At 28.7% G+C, this 21,293-nt stretch overlaps 2 protein-coding genes across 3 annotated transcripts in view; one reads left to right on the forward strand and one right to left on the reverse strand.

Annotated features, from left to right (window-relative positions):
* Positions 1 to 18,793, forward strand: part of LOC117166905 (two pore calcium channel protein 1-like) — a 22,567-nt gene extending 3,774 nt beyond the window's left edge. The window contains exons 2-12 of one of the 2 annotated variants that reach the window (XM_033351351.1): positions 3,148 to 3,368; positions 3,607 to 3,771; positions 3,856 to 3,981; positions 4,444 to 4,751; positions 8,860 to 9,140; positions 9,232 to 9,450; positions 10,989 to 11,108; positions 12,848 to 13,187; positions 13,257 to 13,558; positions 16,253 to 16,359; positions 16,436 to 18,793. In XM_033351351.1, coding sequence (XP_033207242.1) covers positions 3,148 to 3,368; positions 3,607 to 3,771; positions 3,856 to 3,981; positions 4,444 to 4,751; positions 8,860 to 9,140; positions 9,232 to 9,450; positions 10,989 to 11,108; positions 12,848 to 13,187; positions 13,257 to 13,558; positions 16,253 to 16,359; positions 16,436 to 16,678 — 2,432 coding nt within the window. In that variant the 3' untranslated portion in view covers positions 16,679 to 18,793. The remainder of the gene's footprint in view (positions 1 to 3,147; positions 3,369 to 3,606; positions 3,772 to 3,855; positions 3,982 to 4,443; positions 4,752 to 8,859; positions 9,141 to 9,231; positions 9,451 to 10,988; positions 11,109 to 12,847; positions 13,188 to 13,256; positions 13,559 to 16,252; positions 16,360 to 16,435) is intronic. The other variant, XM_033351353.1, reaches the window with a different exon arrangement.
* A 71-nt stretch (positions 18,794 to 18,864) lies between these two features.
* LOC117166907 (mevalonate kinase) overlaps positions 18,865 to 21,293 on the reverse strand; it is a 6,745-nt gene continuing 4,316 nt past the window's right edge. Inside the window, exon 2 of the mRNA XM_033351357.1 lies at positions 18,865 to 19,357. Within this exon, the coding sequence (XP_033207248.1) occupies positions 19,097 to 19,357 (261 nt within the window). The 3' untranslated portion in view covers positions 18,865 to 19,096. The remainder of the gene's footprint in view (positions 19,358 to 21,293) is intronic.

Genomic DNA, 21,293 nt, shown 5'->3' on the forward strand with positions numbered 1-21,293 from the left:
TATTTTATTTACAAAAAAAGTTCTTAGGTTCAAAAAAACATTCAGTGAACTGAAAAAGTGAGGTCGGTAATATAGGTATTTAGCTGTGTCACATGCCCTCAAGAGCCTTTTTGTATAAATGAATATTAATATTTATTATTTCTTTGTAACTAAAAAGTCGTAGAAACGCAAAGAAATTCAGAAAAACTCGCAACTTTCTAGCATTACAATGGGAGAAAATAGTTATAAACAATTGAAGCGTCGCATCGTAGAACAAGATATAAAATATTTCTTGAGGAGTGGGAAATATTCTATGTCCCGTTCTACGATGTGGCGCGGCGGTTCAATCATTTTGATTAAATGTCAGTAATTATTGCATACCACATTCTGTGTGAAAAGTAGCCATAAAATTGTAAATTTAAAAGAAACCTCAACTTTCTAACATTATTCAATGTTAATTTTAATAAAAAAATAATAAACAGTTTAAACAGTTATGTTCGTATACTTAAATTATTATCTCACTACAACTTAAAAGTCGAAAAAATTGTAAGTAACAATAATTTTGTTAAATTTAATTGTTTGTTGCCTTGATCGAATGGAAAAGTTGAAAAGAATTAAAAAAAATAGGAAATAACCGCGAATTTGTAATTCTATACTAAAAGAAAATCATAATTAGCGCCAAAAACTCGCAAAACTCAATTTTTCAATTATGGGATTTTTGGGATCCTATAAAACAGACTTCTGGGGGTGATATTTAAAAACTAATTCTTTTTTTATTCTATAGCTAATTATAAAGAGAAATGCTGAGTTTCAACTTCTTTCATCTAATGTTGACGATTCTGAATAAAATCAGCAAAAACGTATTTTTTTCTGATGGGATATATTTGGGCTTGTGGAACCTCTAATATTATTAAAAAAAAAGAATTTACTATTTTATGGATTCAAACAGTTTTGGGGGCGATATATGCATTAAAATTTTTAAAAAAATTGGGCCACCTTAGTCCACGAGGACTTTACAGTGCACTGGTCTGCAGTGGTCTGGAATAGAAATTTACTGTTCATAATTGCCCACAAGTCGTATTTCTTAACTGATTTGAAAGTTTTTTTCAGAAATTCTCAGCTTTGAATTTTTAAGAGAATTGTGGCTTGCTATTTCAAACTTTTTTCACAGAGTGTCAATATATAAACAAATAAAGTGACAAAATTGGCCATTTTCCGCTTTGTGAATTTTTATCTCAAGAAAAAATACAGATAGAAACTCACCATCAGCCGGAATTATTGCACCTGCATTCATAGAACATAATTAATTCAAACAATAATTGACTTAATTATTATAAACTTTTTTTATAAAGATATTTTGATTAGTGTTTTTTTCTCATATAAAATATTGTTTGCTTCACACTAGTTCCTAATATTTTTCATAAGAGTCTTAATTTGCAACAAAAAATTAGCATAAATTAATAATTACTGTTTTTATAAACATTTTTATGAAAAAATTCTTTATAAATGAGTTTTTCTCATAGTCAAATTGATTTTTCCGGCCAAAGTGATTCACAATTGTCTTTAAAGACATTTATATACTTTAAGGTTTATCAAAAGTAAACAATATAGATGGTTAATGACAATTTAATTAAACAAGTCTCCCAATCGGCCGTTTCCTAATAGAAGAAAATGTTTTTTTCTTCAATTATTATTGGAGTGACATTTATTACATTGAATAATCTACGAAATTGAATAAAAAATAATGTATGTGATTTTTTAAAACCATTTTTTTAAACTAAGATTTATCGTCTTTATATGTAAAAAGGACGTGTTTTCCCCTGAAATTTTCCGACAATAAACTAACAGTGATTCCAAAATGGGATATGTGACACTAAATAAAAATTTGCGTAATTTTTAATAATAATTTCTATCAAAAACTGTCTCTAACAATCATTGTTGTGGTATTCTTGATTGTATTTATATGATGAACTAATAGAACCATTCGAACCCAAGAATGCTTCTACTTCTGAATGGTAATTTATTCATTTTAATTTTTTTATAATATTCTTATTATTATTATAAATATAAATTGTTTCTTTGATTCAATACCTGTAATAAAATGATCACAACAATGATTGAAGAAAAACTAACTTTTTTCCACGAACAAACGCAGATTGTCTCAAGATTCTTATAAAAATTGTTATTAGCAGTTACGCAAATTGTTATTTAGTGTCCTATATCCCATTTTGGAATTACTGTTAGTTTATTGTCGAAAAATTTCAAGGGAAAAACCGTCCCTTTTACATGTAAAAATGATCAATCTTAGTTTCGTTTAAAAAATTATTTATAGCAATCACATAAATTATTTTGTATTCAATTACGTTGGTGACTAATCGTAATAAATATCACTCCAATAATAATTGAAGAAAATCCCATTTTTTCTACGAGTAAATGGCCAATCGGGAGACGTGTTTAGTTAAATTGGTATTAACAATCTATATTGTTTATGTTTGATCAATCTTGAAGTATGTAGACCGTTTCAAGGACAATTGTGAAGCATGTTTATATGTATAAAAATGATTATTACAAACAGTAATTGTTAACGTATGCTAATTTTTTACTACAAATTATGATTCTTATGAAAAATATTTGCAAACAGAGTGAAAAAAGCCATTTTTTTCTGGGGCCATTTACAAAATAGAAATAAATATAAAAGAAATATAAAAAAATGTGTATCATCATTAAGTTAAATATTATTAGAATTAATTATGTTCTATGAATGCAGGTGCAATATTGCGGTTAATAGTGAGTTTCTATCGGTATTTTTTCTTGGGATAAAAATTCACAAAGCTGAAGTGGTCAATTTTGCTGAGTATTTCTAAAAAACACTTTCAAATCGGTTAAGAAATACGACCCGGGGACGATTATGAACAGTAAATTCCTATTCCATACCACTGTGCCCCGGTCTTCTCGTGGACAATTATGGCCTTTTATCATACCCCACAAACTATCCACATGGCGATTGAATTAAAAAGGCATTATAAAGGGGAGCGATTTTAAAAATATTTTTATAAAGTTAAGTTTATGAATTTTTTTGCATGCTTTAAGCTTCAGATGCGGGGTAATAACTTGGGTGTAGTGCACGCTCCTCTTACATTGCCTATGCATACTTTCAATATTTTCTAGACTATGGGTCTATCTTGTCTTGCCCTTCCTCAGACAGTCGAGCAAGAATATCTTCGAGGGCTAGCAATGAGACTCCTAATGAATTGGGCCACAGGATAGGACTAGACACATTAGGAGGTGAAGCTTTGAACGAAAATGCAGCACTTGCTAGGCAGGTTGTGACCATGGATACGGAAATGTACTGGGAAATGAACTATCACGAAGCTGCCATTTTTTTAGAAGTGAGTTCACCAGATATAAATCCAAAACATCTCACAGTAGTCGTAAATCAAATTAATCACTTCTCTTCTCAGCCGTTGCTAATAAGAAACGATTAGGTATACCAGTGTGCAAGAATTTAATTGCTCTAATTAAATTATTTTTGTTACTCATAGATATATTCCAGAAAAAACGTATTTATTTTAAAAACAAATAGTCTATTTTTATTAAAATCAAACAAGTTTTATAAATTAAATTTAGGAAGGAAGAAACAACGAAAAATTCGATTCACACCCGAGGCATCCTGAGGATTTACCAGCTTATTTGCTGGTTCACAATGGGTGGTACTATGGCCTCGATTTGTTAACATCTTTACTTTTGCTAGCCTTAGCATTCGTCGAAGAACCAGCAGTTCCTCTTTTTAAGGTACTGAATAAAAAACCGAAAGATTAGTTAATCAAATTTGAAAATTTTAATCAAATTATGTGAGTAATCCAATTCATTTTTTAGTTACCGGTCTGGGCACATGGAACAATAGAGCTTCTAGCTTTGACCACAATTGGCGTCGAATTAACTTTAAAATTAAGATGGATAGGATGGGGTACAATGTTGAAACATAAACGAACAATGCTAAAGGTAACTTTTATCTCGTATTTTTGTTGTTGTTATTGACAAAATCGTCGAAGAAAAAAGTAATCATTCATAAAATGTTGTGTGGGTTGCTTCAGTGAACTTTTATACTTAAAAAATTATTGACTATGCGAGTGCTTTGGATGAGTAGTTATTTGACTACCAGACTAATCCGGTGCAAATCTTGTGATTACGTATGTAAAGTGCCATTGAACCACTTGTGCCGATAACGCAAGTTAACCCACATGTTTATTCGAACAATACTGCGTATGGCGGATTAGAAAAGGAATAATAAATGCAGGATATCAGTGGAAATTTATCGAATATATATTACACGATGTGTTGTTGCATCTTTGTATTTAATTTACCCTAAAAATGTTCATTTTATTATCGTCTTATAGTATTTTTTAATGTCCTATTTTTTAATTCTTTGAGGCTGAAATAAAAAATAAAATGTATTATTTTCAGTGTATTACATTGGTAATTATGTTTATGGAGGCCTTGACAATCTTGGTTCGGCAGTCTTCGCATTTTCGAGTGACTCGGGCGCTGAGGCCGATTTTTCTCGTGGACACAAAATACTGCGGAGGTGTGCGAAGATTCATTCGGCAAATCTTGTTCACTCTTCCACCAATTCTGGACATGCTGGGACTTCTCCTCTTTTTTATAACGACTTACATGGTTCTTGGGTATTATATGTTCAACGAAATGAACACTCACTTTGCTACTCTGCAAGACAGCTTTGTCAGTCTCTTTGTTCTACTGACGACGGCCAAGTAAGTTCATTTGAAGGGCCCGCGGTCTAAACCTGTTAACCAACAATTCAGAAATTTTACACGGCGAAGAAAAATCGTTGTTATTTTTGCAATTTTCAATATTTTCTTAAACTGTAAAGTGTTTTTGTTCATTTACTAGAGAAAAATAATACACGTTAACTTTATAACATTTTAATCAAAATTGTAAGTTATGACAATTGAAAGCAATTTATATGTTATCTAGAAGGGGTCTAGCGGTCTAAACCTGTTATTTGCAGTATTCTACCGCTGCGGTTTTCTTTTGTTTTCAGGGCTCGTATGTTTTTGCGTTGTTTTTCAAGCTGCGGACAAGTTTTATATTTTAAAATGTCTGGAATCGCAAGCCGAACACAGATGTGCTTGCTAAAATTTTAAGTAGATTATTGCAAAAATTTCCTGAGTGTTAGCAAATGAGACACGTTGCTCACCTTCGTTTTTACAGCGATATGCAGACGACAACATCGAAAATGACGTGAAAGCCGCCACAAAAAACTTTTCACGACATCAGCAGTTAACATGTTTATACCGCGGACCTATTCTGTGGATACCAAAACGCGATTTTCGAAAACCCATTTAAAAAACTGAAAGGAATTTTGCCGTTTCGCTTGCGGGACATTAATTTTATGTAAAAAATGTTCCAGAAAATAAAAAAGAAATCAATTTAAAAAAATGTCAATTAACAGGTTTAGATCGTTGACCCTTGAAATCATGTGTAAATCAGTGTTTATCAAATAGGCGGCAGTATTTGAATGACGTAATGGATTATAGGCCCACTCTGAGATTCCCCAAACCCTTGTAATATACCGTAGCAAAATATTTATAACCCACCTCACCCCTCTCTTGCTGTACGTAATTTCTAGTTTCCAGAAATGTTTTGCTAGCTATTGTTAGTAGAATTAGGAAGGGTATCCGAGAACTTTATTTTCAAATTTCCCTGATTTTCCCTTGACAAATTTGTCATTTTCCTTGATCATTTATATTCAAATACCAGCCTTTTAATCTTGTAATACTTTTAACATAGAATAATTAATAAAAAGAATAAAACAGTATTTCAGATACAAAGAGTGACCGAAAAAATAAGTCTGAATTCGCCCATTTGTGCGCCTGCGAATTCGGACTTCTAATTTATACTAAAAGTTAGTTTATCACGAGGCATTGATTCTTTGAAAGTTTCTGGATCGTCTGATCTTTTGTTTTCGAGATTTAAGGGACCAAATTTTTCACTTTGCCCTATCTGTAGGTAGATTGTTAGAATTTTTGCAGGTAAATTATTTCACAGCTATGAATAATAGTGAAAAGTGTTACAGATCAAGATTAAAGACCCAAGTTCAAGGTCAGCTTTCTTAAGTTGTTATCAAATTTAAGACATATTTTGCGTAGAATCAAACCCTCTTTCTTTTATGCGCCAGCACTAACAAAGTTTCCATTAACTATGTTGACATATGGCAGACTCCCTTCCCAGGAGTGTAAATCTGCAATAATTCGTAGCTTATATCTGTCTGCTATTGATATCTATATTTAACTTTTGTTTTGGACATTTTTCGCTATCAATTATAGATTAGGAATTTTCCACCTGAAAAGATTCAAATAATCTACTGACAGGTAAAGCAAAAAGAAAACTTTCTTTCCTCGTGTCTTGAAAAAATGCAGACCAATCTGAAGCTTACATACGATTAATGTGTCATAATAAACTAACTTTATGTATAGATTGGAAGTCCGAATTTAAGGGCATACAAATGCGATTTTTTCGGTCATTCTTTAAAATTTTAATTAATTTATTTTAAAAAGGAAAATGTCTTTTCTACTATAAAAGATTACTTTTTAAGAAAAGACTTTAATTTTTATCAAAATAATTAAATTTGGAATTGTCAGTCTAAAAATATAAATTCCCAACAAAAAAGTCTCATAGTTTATATTTCAATCAAAAAAGATAAGATTTATACAAAAAAAAAAAGAATTTTAAGACCAAAAAGACGAAGTTTCAACAGATAATGATTTGTCACTCAAGAAAAAAATAAAATTTTCTCTAAATTGTTGAACCTTCAAGCTAAAACACGAATTTTCTGTGCAAAAATTCATTTTTCAAACAAAAATACGACTTTTCACTAAAAATTAATTTTCCACAAAACTGATGCAGTTTTATCCAAACAAACATGAACATTAAAAAAAGAAAATAATTATTTTTACTAAAAAAGAAGGATTCTCAACTAAAATATGAATCTTTATGTTTTCAGTTAAAACATTCTTTTAAACAAAACAAAAAAGACTAAAAATTTGACTAAAGCGTTTTTTCGACCAAAGACATGAGTCTTCAATCAAAAAATAAATTTTCAATAACATAGTTGTGTACTGAAGCAAAAAAGAATCATTTTTAACCAAAAAATGAAATTTTCATTTCAAAAAATAATATTTCTACTAGAACAAATAAATATATTTAAATGAAAAACGTCAATTTTCAGAAAAATAGTTCAATTTTCATCCAAAAAAGATTCCAGTTTACTTTCCAAGAGCAAAATATTAATTTTTGAAAAGAAATAAGTTTATACGACAAAATTTTGAATTCTCAATAAAAAAACGAACTTTTTGTCTACTAAAAAGGATACATTTTTCACAAAATAGTTTAAGTCTATACCAAATAATTGAATTTTTATCCAAGAAGGACCAAATTTGTACTAAAACAGATGAATTTTCAATAAAAAACGACAATTTTTTAAATTGAAATTTCATCATCCAGAAAACATTTCAGTTCATTTTTCAAAACCAAAATATAAATTTTCAACAAAAAGTAAATCTTTGAGATAGTTAAATCTTAAACAAAACAGTATGATTTTCAAATAAAAAGTTGCATTTTTATCCAAGAAAGATTAAATTTCTCTTAAAGCAGATGAATTTTTAATTATAATTTTTTTTAAGTTGAATTTTCATCCAGAAAATATTTCAGTTCTATTTTCAACAACAAAATATTAAATTTAAACAAAAAGTAAATTTTCTACGAAATAGTTAAATTAAAAAAAAAACAGCAGAATTTTCTAACAAAAAGTATGACTTTTCAAGAAAACTGCTAAAGCAGGTGAATTTTAAAATCAAAAACACAAAAATTCAAAAAAGAGGTTGAGTTTTCAATCGAAAAGTTACATTTTTATTCAATAAAGACGAATTTTTTTCCTAAAACTGATGAATTAAAAAAAATATATTAAAAACAGTAGTTAAGTTTGTATCCAAAGAAGATTCCAGTTCACTTTTCTACGTCAAACTAAGAGTTGTAAACAATAAGTTAATTTTATGCTAAATAGTAGAATTTTTAACCAGAAAATAGAATTTTTTAAGAAGATTGTTAAATTTTCAACAAAACAGTTGCATTTTTGTCCAAGAAAAATGAAAATTTTACTTGCAAAAGTCAATTTTTAAATCAAAAACACAAATTTTCAAAATATAAGAGTTAAATTTTTATCCAAAAAGATTTAAATTGACTTTTAAACACAAAAATAGGTATTTCAAACAAAATGTAATTTTCCAGGAAATAGTTTAATTTTCATCAAAACCGTTGCATTTTTCAAAAATATGCAATATTGATACCAAAAAAAATGGACTTTTAAATCAAAAAGCCAAATTTTCGGCAAAAATAGTTTTCAACCAAAAATATTTCAGTCAATTTATCAGAAACAAAATATGAATTTTTAACAAAAGGTTAATCTTCTACAAAAATAGCTGAATTTTTAACCCAAAAAGACGAATTGAAAAAAAACAGTCAAATTTGCAACCAAAAATGATTTCTTTTAAAGAAAATTGTTTAATTTTTAACCAAATAATGAAATTTATTACTAAAAAGATAATCTTCTGGAAAAAGTTTTTTGCAAATATGCAAAAATTACGTAGGTGAGTTGCAACACTGTCTCAACCCCCCCCCCCCCCCCCCCCCCCCCCCCCCCCTGAGCTGTTACCTAATTGAAGTACGGTCCCTAAGAATTAGAGCAACATTTAGCGTTTAGTTAACTGCAAACTAAGATAAAAGTAGAACTCCCTGTACATAATTTTAGTCGCGATTTTTTTTACGTTTGTTCAATTCTAAATATTTTGTCGTCGTTTGCAGTTTCCCGGATGTAATGATGCAGTCGTATTCGAAGAATAAATGGTACGCCATATACTTCGTGTCCTACCTTTGCACGATGCTCTACGTCATGATGAATCTCATGTTAGCCGTTGTCAATGAGACATTTACGTCCGCCCAAAGAGACAAATTTAAGAAGCTGTTCCTCCACAAAAGAAAAGCTTGTCAGCATGCTTTCAAGCTCTTAGTTTCCAAACAAAATCCTGACAAGATGAGTTTCCGTCAGTTCGAGGGTTTAATGCGATATTATGCTCCAAAGAAATGTAGGCATTAACAAACTGAATTTATGGAATTGTTCTTTATTGTGAAAGTGGATCCGTTTAGAAAGTTTGAGAAAAAAATGGTTTCTTTTAGCTTTCAGAGATGTGGTCTTGATGTTTCGACTCATGAATGCTTCGGGTACGGGCACCCTAAGTACGGAAGAATTTCTTTCCGTTTACGATGTGACGGTTCTTTGCTGGGAACCTCAGTATTCCAGTATCCCCTGGTATCATGCAGCTTGGAGACCGTTACAGTTCCTCTGCCAAGGAGCAAACATAGCTATTTCATGGCCCTACTTTGAGTCACTTATATGTAAGCAATGCTTTTTTTTCCATCTTATTATTAGGGTGGCGATTCAGCGGTGGATTTCAAATTCCCGGTTTTTCCCGGTCAAGTTTTTCAATTTTCCCGGTTAACTAAAAGTAACATATTCATACTTGTCGCTAAATGCAAACATTTATTTTAATTTATGACGTTCATTCTAAACATCCTTTAACACAACAGCGCAAAATATTACAAAATTAATTAATTTTGAAAAAATACTTAAATTTTCCACTAAATAATGCCAATTTCCAACAAAAATTTGAACTTTTATTTGAAAAATTAATTTTGAAAAAAAACGGATTTAAAAGAAAATAGTTCAGTTCAACCAAGTAATAGAAATAAGTAATACTAGCATTTTTAACCGAAAAGGAGAATTTTAAAACGAGAAGATTAACTTGCGAAGAAAAAGATAATTTTCTACAAAAAAAAATCGATTTTTAATAAAATATGCGCATTTTCACCGAATTAGTTGAATTTTCAATTTAAAAAGAAACAATTTTCATCCAAATTGTCGAGTTTTGTACAAGAAAAGATCAATTTCCAACAAAAATGGAATTGTTCAACTTTTAGTTGAAAAATTTAATTTTGAACAAAAAAGAACAGATTTTCAGGAAAATAGTTTAATTTGCAACCTAACTGGTGAATTTTTAACTCCAATAATGAACCTTTAACTGTAATAATTGAATTATCAACTAAAATATGAGTTTTCAATGAAAACAATGAATCTTCAACTGAAACCAAACAGAAGAATTTTTAACTAAAAATATGAAAAATTCAATTGGAATAATTTAAATTTTCAGTTAAAAAATTACTTTCTGCAAAAGAAACTAACTTTAAAAAAAAGTTACATTTTCAAACAAAGCAATGAATTTTTTACTAAAATTGTTCATTTTTAACTGGAATAGTTCAATTGTAAACCAGAAAGATGAATTCCCAATCAAGAAGATTAATTTTTATAAAAAACGATGAATTTTCAACTACAAAAGATCATTTTCCAACAAGTTTTTAATTAAATAATTCATATTTCAACGAAAGAAATGAATTTTTTATTAAAATAATAAAAGTTCAAACAAACAAATTAATTTTCAACAAAAACCTTCTTCCAACCAAGTAATAGTAATAAGCAATACATGAATAGTTTTCTATAAAAAAATCGGTTTTTAATCAATGATGTGGATTTTCCACGAAATAGTTGAATCTTCAATTAAAAAAGACAAAATTTGATCCAAATTGTTGAGTTTTGAACAAGATTAATTCTGAACCAAAATTAGGATTTAGTTTTAACCAAATTGATAAATTTTCAACTAAAATAAAGAATTTTCAACCTGAAAATAATCTGAAATATCTGAGACTGTAGATAAAGTAGAAATCACTTTCCTAAATTTACCTAAATTATGAAAATAATGAAAATCTAAATAAATTCCCGGGTTTTCCCGGTCAAATATGTTATTATTACCTGTTATTATTTTATAAATACTTGAGAGCAGTCCTATAAATAAATCTGTGTCTAAAATTCGGATTTACAGATGCTGTCATCGTTGGAAATGGAATAGCGATGGTGGTTCGACTGCTAGAACCAATCGAAAGTCGACTTGACTCGGCACACAAGTTCGCAGCATGCTGGGACTCATTTCTATTTGGTGGAAGTGAGTATATGAAAAAAACTCTTTAATAAAAGTTTTAAAAAAACGGTACGAATTTAACAAATGTAAAGTAAAAAGATCGTTACCAAAACGTGAAATTTAGGCCCCGGCAGCTTTACACATGTCCATGGTTAAATAGATGTTTTGTAATAATACTATTGGATAAAGTACTTACACCAAAGTAGTTTTTAGCTAAGTTTCAACATTTTCAACATTTTCAACAGTTTCAACATTTCAAACATCTCGTTTCGACACTTAAAGCTGTTGAAAATTTAGGTGAAAACTGATCAGAGAAAGGGCTATTTATTGAAAATTATCAATAATCATCTTCCTAAAATATGGTTTTAAACGTGCCTTTATTTTTTCAAATGAGAAGTACTCATCTTTAAATAAAAATATCAAATAAGGAATATTGAATTATTATTTATTTTAATTTAGTTCAGTATTTTATAACATTTTCTAAATGGTTCTAAAAAGATTTTAATTGCTTTTTTATAAAATAAAACAGTTTCAAATTGATATAAATACGCTTGTATAAACAAAAAAACGCAATAAATATACTTTTTGTTTTAAAATTTGTATACATTAAAAATATAATTCTTGATATCTAAAATTGGTATTTTCATAATATTTTAGGTTTATTTTTTTAAGTCCCATTTAAAGAAAGTTATAGTTCAAATTTCACAACTTTTTGGCAAAGACCAAAAAAGATATATATTTTTAAAAAACTACTTAAAATAACTAAATTAATAGTTTGAACAAATTATATCATAAAATATGTGAAAAAACTCCCAGCCTCACGCGAGGTGAACAATAAACAAAAAATTCTTCAATTAAACCCAAATTAAAAATGTTTTAAAATTGATTTGAAAAGTAACTAAATAATTTATTAAAAACTTGTTAAACAATGAAGCAGAAGGCTCCCAAATTTGGACGATAGCATTACAAAAGCAGTATCCATGAAGAGAAATTTTAACAAAATTAACCATGCAAAAATAAACAAATAAATAGAGAAACCATATTTTTCGCAATAATAATAATAATTTATTCGTTTATTTTGGCATATTTAATATTAATTTCGCCTCGGTAATAGTATCATAGAAATTTAGTAGTTTTCCGTTTTTTTCTTTACAAAACCTTTTCTATTTTTTAAATAAATTATTAAGTTATTTTTTAATATATTATTTTGTTTATTCTTTCTTAATAACACGTATAACTAGGAGTTTTTTCAAATGTTTATAATATATTTTTTAAATGTTCTATGTAAAAATGTTAGTTTTTCAGCCTGTTTTAAATTTTGAATCTAAAACGTTTCATATATAAATGTAGAATTAGTAATACGTGTTTCTGAAATTATTGTTAAATATAACGGCACTTAATTTAAAACTATTCAATTTTTCAAGCTTAGAATTTCGAATTCAAGAGTGTTGAATGTCTCTAATTTCATATTCTAGCATTTTGAGTCCTTTATTTTCAGACAGTGCGCCATTGTGAAGCCCTTGTAGAGAATTAAAACTGCAAATCAGAAGGCTCCCATTTTATGCTTATAGATTAAAGAACTTTTTAACTTGTAATTTCTGAATTTTTATATCTTTCAGAATTTTTTGAGTTGATGATTTTAATTTGCGGTTAAGTTTTGTTTACTTAAAATAAAAAAAAATCAGCTTCAAGTTTGAATTTTCTGGCGTTTTAACAATATCTCTAAGTTAAAAAGAGTGCTAATAAATCATTATTGTGCATAGCTTTTGCAGCTGAAGCTCTGACGAAGGTTCTAGGCCTTGGTGTAAGAAGATATCTCAGTTCCGGATGGAATCTGTTCGATTTAGGTGCATCGATCATGACCCTTGTTGGTGCACTGATTCTAACACTCTTTCCCACGGCAACATTCTTCGTAGTTTTCAGACCACTGAGAATGCTGAGACTTTTTAAAATCAAAAAAAGATATAGAGATGTTTTTGGAACATTGGTAATTTTGACTCCTCTTATGTGCTCCGCTGCAATCGTGATGCTCGTTTTGTATTACTTCTTCGCCATCATCGGAATGGAACTTTTTGCTGGATACGATATGCGAAATTGCTGCAAGTAAGTATTTCGTCGTTTCAATTAATTCAATAATTTTTCTAATACTGTATATTTTTTACATTTTTTCAGGAATACGACAGTTGAGGACTTTTACAAGTACTCAGTAAATGAAACTACGAGCTTGGGATATTATTATCTCAACACTTTCGACAATTTAGTAGCGAGCGGAATGACACTCTTCGAATTAACGGTTGTCAATAATTGGTTCATATTGATGAACGCCTATGCTCTTATTGTTGGCAATTATACACGAGCGTACTTCATGGTCTTTTACTTGGTGACCATGATTGTTTTAACGATCGTCGTGTCCAGTTTCCTCGAAGCATTCAGATTCAGAATCCAATACAAGAGGCAGACTTCAAAAATAGATGGTAAGAACCTTCTCACAAAAGTTAAATTTATTTGTAGAAAGTTTGAAAAAATACAATTATAAATAAGATGCCGTACTTCAATTACGTAACGGATTATAGGACTTCTCTAAGTCCCCTTTACCTTTTGTAACAAACCGTAACAAAATATTTCTACCCCCCTCGCTCTTGCTGCACGTAATTTTTAGTTCCTAAAACTGTTTTGCTAGTTATTGCTAGTAGAATTAGGCAGGGTGTCTGAGAACTTCATTTTCAAAACTCGCTGATTTTTCCTTGACTAATTTTTCATTTTCGTTGATTATTACTATTCAAATACCAGCATTTTAATCTTGGAATACTTTAAATATGGAATCTTAATATAAACCGAATAAAACAGCGTTTGAAATATAAATTTAACATTTACAAATTAAATAATTTATTTTAAAAAATGTATTTTCTACCATGAAAGATGGTTTTTTAACAAGCTACTAGAATTTTCAACAAAATGAAACAATGAAAAGATAAATGCTGAAAAAAGGGTCATAGTTTATATTTAATAAAAAAAGATGCATTTAATAATAAAAAATTTTGAAAACTAAAAAGACGAATATCCAACAAAAAAAGATTTTTCAGTTAAGTAAGAAATCACATATTATCTAAATCGTTAAACCTTCAAGTCAAAAGAGGAATTTTCTCTGTAAAAATTGAATGTTCAAACAAAAGATACGACTTTTCAGCAAAAAATTAATTTTCCACGATCCAGATGCATTTTTACCCAACAAAAATGAAATTTCAAACCAAACAAATTATGTTTTTTCCTAAAAAAGAGACATTTCAACTAAAAAATATGAATCTTAAAAAAATGGCAGTTGCATTTTTATTTAAAAATTAATTTTAAACTAAAAAAGGAATAAGACATAAAAAGACATAAGACTACCATATAAAATATAAATGTTTAACAATGCAGTTTACCTTTTACACAAGTTGTTGAATTTTCAACAAAATATTTAAACTTTCATTAAAAGAGATTTACTTTCTACTAAAAATATCAATCTTCAAACAAAAAAAATGATTTCTTAACAAGGTGATTTAATCAAATATTTCCAAGAAAATAGTTGAATTTTTAAGCAAAGAATAATAATTTTTAACAATAAAGTTTCATTTTCATAAAGATAAATGAATTTTTCAATCCAAAAGATAAATTTTGAAAAAAAGAGTTGAGTTTTCTGTTAAAAAAGATTTTAGTTGACTTCGGATTAAAATATGAATTTTTAAATAAGAAATAAGTTTCTACGGAAAAAATTGAAGTTTTAATTCAAAAATACAAATTTCTAATAAAAAAGGATGACTTTTTTTTAAAAACTGTTTAATTCTCTACCAAATAGTTGCATTTTTATAAAAAACGATGAAATTTATATTAAAATAAATGAATTTTTATTTTTAAATGGCTAACAAATAGTTGAATTGTCATCCAAAAAAGATTCCAATTTTACTTTTCAAGAACAAAATATGAACTTTTTAATAAAAAATAAGTTTCTACGAAAAAAATGTATTTTTAATCCAAAAAGGCGAATTTTTTCATCCAAAGGGTTGAATTTTAAACAAAATAGTTTAATTCTCTACCAAATAGTTGTATTTTTATCCAAGAAAGATTAAATTTATACCAAAACAGATGAATTTTTAATTAAAAAGAAAACGACCAATATTTTTTTAAGTCGAACTTTCATCCAGAAAAGATTTCAGTTTCTTTTCCAACACCAAAATATGAATTTTAAACAAAAAGTAAATTTTCTATGCAATTGTGAAATTTTCAACAACAAAAAAACAGCAGAATTTTCGAACAAAAAGTATGACTTTTTAACAAAATAGTTTAATTTCCAACCAAAAAATTGCATTTTTGTCTGAAAACAGATACATTTTTTTATTTAAATTTTATTTTAAAAATAGTTGAATTTTCATCCGGATTTTCAACTAAAAAGTATAACTTTTCAACAAAACTGTTCAATTTTCAACTAAACAGTTGCATTTTTATCCAAGAAAGATGTCATTTCTGCTAAAGCAAATCAAATATGAAAATCAAATATGAAAATCATATGAAAATCAAAAACACAAATTTTCAACAACATAAATAGTGCAATTTTTATCTAAAAAGATTTAAACTGTCTTTTCAACACAAAAATACGAATTATAAACAAAAATTATATTTTCTAGAAAATGGCTGAATATTCAACATAAAAGTTGCATTTGTATCTAAGAAACATGCAGTAAAACGTTTAAATCAGACAAATTTTGCGAAAAAATAGTTTTCATCCAAAAACGATTTTAGTTGATTCATTAGGAACAAAATATGAATTTTAAACAAAAAACATAATCTTCTACGAAAAGAGCTGAATTATTAATCCAAGAAGACGAATTTATAACGAAGCAGTTGAATTTGCGACCAAAAAGGGTGTACTTTTAAGAAAATTGTTAAATTTTCAACGAAATAATAAAATTTGTAACTAAAAAGATAATTTTCAGGAGAAATTTTTTGCGAATTTGCAAAAATTACGTACATGAGTGAAGAACCCCCTCCCCCTGTCGTAACAAATTGTAACATATTGTCTCGAACCCCCCTCCCCCCTTTGAGCTGTTACGTAATTTATATACGGTCCCTAATCTTTTAAGCCGTATTTGATCTCAACTATTTTTAACAAATATTACCCATTTACTTTACAGAGGAAAAAATGCTACACGAGAAAGTCGAATTAAAATGGGAGGAGCTACAATCTATCGTAGAGGATTTCCAACTTTTAGAGCAACTTCGATCCTCCTTAATGAGCGGCGTAAGATTCTAATTTATTTCTCATTAATTTAATACCTATGAATTCCAGAATTGACATTATACAAATTTTTTTTTAGGGAACTATGGCATTTATCGGATCTCGGCCTCGAACGCGTGAAATTCTTCAGACGAGGATGTATACTAACGAAATATACGAATGGCTAGCAGAGGTCAAATTAGCAGAGACTCATGATGCATCGGGAATAGTGAGTAGTTACGAGGAATTCGAAGATAATATCGATAGTGTTGATCCTAATCAATTGGCACTAAACGGTTTATCGAATACTCGGCAACGAATCACAAGTAACAATCCTTCATAAAACTAAACTGACGTGGCAATAATTAGTTACCGCAAGATACTATTTCCCTGCTGAATAATTTCAGCTTCAAGTTTAATCTTTCCCAACCGTAGGAATAAACGAGTAGTACAATTTTTATAACTATGAAAACAGAATACTTTTTGTTCAATTTTTGTTTGTACAGAAATATTTGGTTCGCCAAACGAAAGTTTCGTAAGTTTTAAATTTATTTTAACCACGAAATTATTTTAATGTAGGCATTTTTAGCGGCTATGTGCATTGTGCAAACGATATTATTCGTATAGAATTCCACATTCTTGATAATTTCATCAATTAGCTAGTGTAGTTTTTTTAACGAGAACATATCACACATTTTCATATTCATTCCCATTGTTTGTTTATATGCATAATTTTATCTATTATTTATGGCTTGTAAATAACATAGTAGTCTATACTCTATTATCTAATTTGCTTAGCATATTTACCAGATGTGTACAAATGTCATTATTTAGCTTCTTTTCGAGATTTTTTTAACGTGACCGATTATTTATACCGAATTGTCTCGCGGTCCCGATATTTGGGATCAGTAGTCAAATATTCTTTAAAAGCTTGGCCAGTAGTCCCAAATTTTCGGAATGATTAGTTCGTCCATTTTTCCAAATCTCTAAATTTTGCGAGTCGACCGCACGAAGGGAAGTTTCAAGAGATTAATTCACGGAAGCCTGTGATTTTAGCGCTACAATTTTTGCGTGCTTTAGAGATTCGAACTCTTTGATCTAAAAGCATAAAATTCGAGACCTAAGAGCAAAGGAGTGTGGCCTAATGCCTGAAACTTCGAGACTTATGCTTTAAAAGCAAGGATTTAGAGATATTATTTTTCGCACTAAAGCGTGATAAAATCAAGGAGCAGTGTCGTGAATTAATCTACTGGAAATTCTCTCCGCGTAGTCGTAGCCTATTTATAATTGTTTTAAGCATATATAGTTTTATTTAATTTTAAGTGAATTTTCGTTTTCACAATCACGATTGCCAATTACCGTGCATCACGTTACTTACAATTGTGTGATATTAATCCTAATCCCGAAACAGAGCAAGATTTGTAATACGCGCCAAAGGCATTTTCATCTGTGGATTATTTAGTTTTTAGTTTTGCTTTTTTAAGTCATTCTGAATGAACAAATTAAACTTCGGCTTTAGGAGTAATTCTACCTATCCATTTTATGTATGTATATGATACGAAGCATGAAATAACGAGTTAAAAAAAAAGTATTTGGATGTTTCTCGACGAGAATTAGATTTACAGATATTTATTTGTAGAAGAAACATTTTGTATAGAATTGACTGAAATTGGGAGACAAATTTTTGTAAAATGTTTGAAAATACTTTACTTTGCGAGGGCGCTTCTTTATCTTTGTATAAAATTTTTTGACTTTTACATGAAGGTATGCGTTGTAAAATTATTTATAGAAAAAATGTATGTACGCTTTGGTTAACCGAGCATCGAAATTTTTATTCTAACATTAGTCAACGTTGCTTTTGCACTTATTGTGCTGGGGTTTTAATTTTTACGACAGATCAAACTTCTTGTACAATACTGCGGATTTTTTCAGAAAATGTGTGGATTTCAAAGAAACTTTTTTTCAAAACTATAATGCGAAATCTTGAGGATTATTCTCATTTATTAGATTTTTGTATTAGTTATTATTATTCTAGTTTTGTCTTATCAATAACTTTGATCAAGTGATTATGGCTTAGAATAATTTGTGTCACGAGCGATTACTCATTTTTTTTACAGTATTAGATGAACGTGATCGACACCGTGTATTAGGGAAAACTTTTTAATTGAGTAAAAGTACAGTTTGGCGAAACTTTTTTTTCTTATTTCAGTCGTAAAATCCGTTTAGACTATTAATATTTATCACATTTCTTGTAAAATGTAACCAGCTTCTTAAAGATTGACTTCCATGTAAAGCTTTACTGTTACATTTAAGAAACTAAAAATATTTTATTAGCAACACGATTTTCGAGCAGCTGTCCAAAATTTCTTTTATATGTACAATTGTACTGTGATACTAAACATGATTTCTACCTTATGCAAACCATTTTTACCAATAAAAAACAAATTTAATCCAGAAATTAAGTATTTTGGTTTATTTATTTGTTTACTGAAAAATAATTTTAAGTGGCATTTAAATTAACTATGAAACTTAAAATCCAAAATGTCCTTTTTTTATTTAAACATTAACATTGTAGTATCAAAATGTATAACTTAAATGCACCGTCACAGATCCCTTCTTGAACACATAGATACTGACATATTAGGCAGTAAGAAGTATTTAAATACAAAATTCGAGAAACATTATAAAAAGAGCAAAGCTCTATAAGCTAATTCAATAAATTATTAAGAGAAAATGTGTAAAAAAAACAGAACCAAAATCTTTAAGAATAAATTTCTACCCCAGAACCACCCAAGTTCGTTAATGTAACAAGATATCCATTTGCGATTAACTTTCGAGAAAGACTACTGATAACTTCGTTTGGAGTAGTTGGAAGAAGTAAGATGTAAGCGTAACCTCCTCCACCAGCTCCCGTAAGTTTTGCTGCTAGCCCATAATTTTTAGCCTCTGCACAAATCGCGTCCAAAGAAGGATGAGATAAGTGACACGTGTCCAGTAATCCTTGATTAACTTTCATTAGGGTCTGAAAAATAACAATAAAAATAAATATTTGAATCGTTTGAGGTGGCCACTAGACCGAGAAACCGGAAACATACCGTGCATTTTTTTATTCTTACTCTCAATAGAAAAACGTATACTATCACGTGATAAAATATAAATGATTGAATTTTGAAGACTGAATATAAAATCTTTTGATTTTTAAGGCTTAATATTTGTAAAACGCTTAATTTTTAATTGTTCAATTCGGGGCGTCCCAAAATAGTGCATTTCGCATTTTCAAAACTGGATAAATTTGGATTTATAAACTGTAATTTTTTCAGGGTGCTGAATTCACTCCAAACTGGGTTTAGTTCGGATTTATTTGGATTTACGAGTTTTTTTTTTTAATTGTACTCAGTTCGAATTTCCAAACTGAACATTTCATATCGAGCACAACTACCTATCAGATCGGTTCAATTTAGACTTTATGTGAATGTAATTTACTTGAATTTCTTAGCTAATTTCTAACTGTTTTCAGTTCGGATTACCCAAATAGTAGCGCCAACGAAGCATTTTAGTTGGAAGTCCTCAAAACAGCTCCTGAAACCTTTTGGAGGGGGCAAACAAGTATTTCTATTGTTTAAACAATTGTAATGATATTTAAGTGTAAAAAAATTTTTTATACGATATTCACCAAAAACTTAAAGAAACAGATACTTGTATTTTTTATTCATATTGCAGTCATAAATAGCAAAAAATTAAATCAAAATACCATAAAATTTTTTCGAATAATTACTTATAATTTTTTTTCATATAATAATGCAGTGACATAAAATTAATATACATAACACAATTAGAAATGTCTTTATTTATTTAGTATTTAAACAATTAATGGTGAGAAATTTAATATTGCATATCAGATATTACTGAAAATATAATTGAATTTAAATAAATAAAATTTTATGAAGACTTATTTATCAGTCTTTTTGAAATATTTGATTAAATGTAAATAATTTAGTGCTTTACTCACATATAAAAGAAATAGCAAATTTAATTTTTATTAATATTCTACGTATCAGAGATACAATTAATCGTAGACGATTAATCGCAATGGATAATAACAATACCATGCTTGTTTATTATTCGAGTTAAACGAATACCTTACCTTTTTCATTACTACGCCACGTGGACATTTTATCTATTTTTACTGTCTCTAACAACTTATTACCTTTTTTTCCCTAAATATCCACAAACAACTCTGATACTAACGATTTCCAAAATTACTTTCCCATGGTATCTTTTCATGATAATATGTCGAAGAGATCAAAATTATTTATAATTAATTATTTTAGAGCTTTAGTAATAACTATAACCTTTGCGAAAAAATATTATAGGGGATTCAAAAGTATTCAGAATGGGCCGTCCAAAAACACATGGAAAATATAAATGTGAATAACATAAAAAAAAATCAAAATAAATTTTTACAAAACATTTTTATTCTCAAAAAAGAATAATTCTGTACTACATAATTTAATTTTTAACCGAAAACATGAATTTTCAACCAAGAAGATTAAATTTTTGAAGAAAAAAACGAATTAAAAAAAATGCATTTGTAAACAGTTCATTGGATTTTCAACTTTTGAGAAAAATAAATTTGACCAAAAAATGAAAAAATAAACAATCAAACAAAAGTCAAGGACTTTAAAAAATAAAATAAAATTGTCAAACAAAGATATCAATTTTCAACTAAAGCCATGCACCAAACAATACATTTTTAACAAAGTAGTTCAACTTTTAACCCAATAGTGGAATTTTCGACAAAAATGATTAATTTTATACCTTAAAAGATTAATTTTTAACAAAATATAACGCAATAGTGTGTCAAACACGTAGATATTTCTTTACCCACACAGCCCTTGTCAAGCTCAGTCACGAATTAACGAGACCCCACCGATAATATTACGTCACGTTCTTTCGAC

The sequence above is a fragment of the Belonocnema kinseyi genome, chromosome 2 (assembly GCF_010883055.1).
Source record: "Belonocnema kinseyi isolate 2016_QV_RU_SX_M_011 chromosome 2, B_treatae_v1, whole genome shotgun sequence".
Taxonomy (NCBI): Eukaryota; Metazoa; Arthropoda; class Insecta; order Hymenoptera; family Cynipidae; genus Belonocnema; species Belonocnema kinseyi.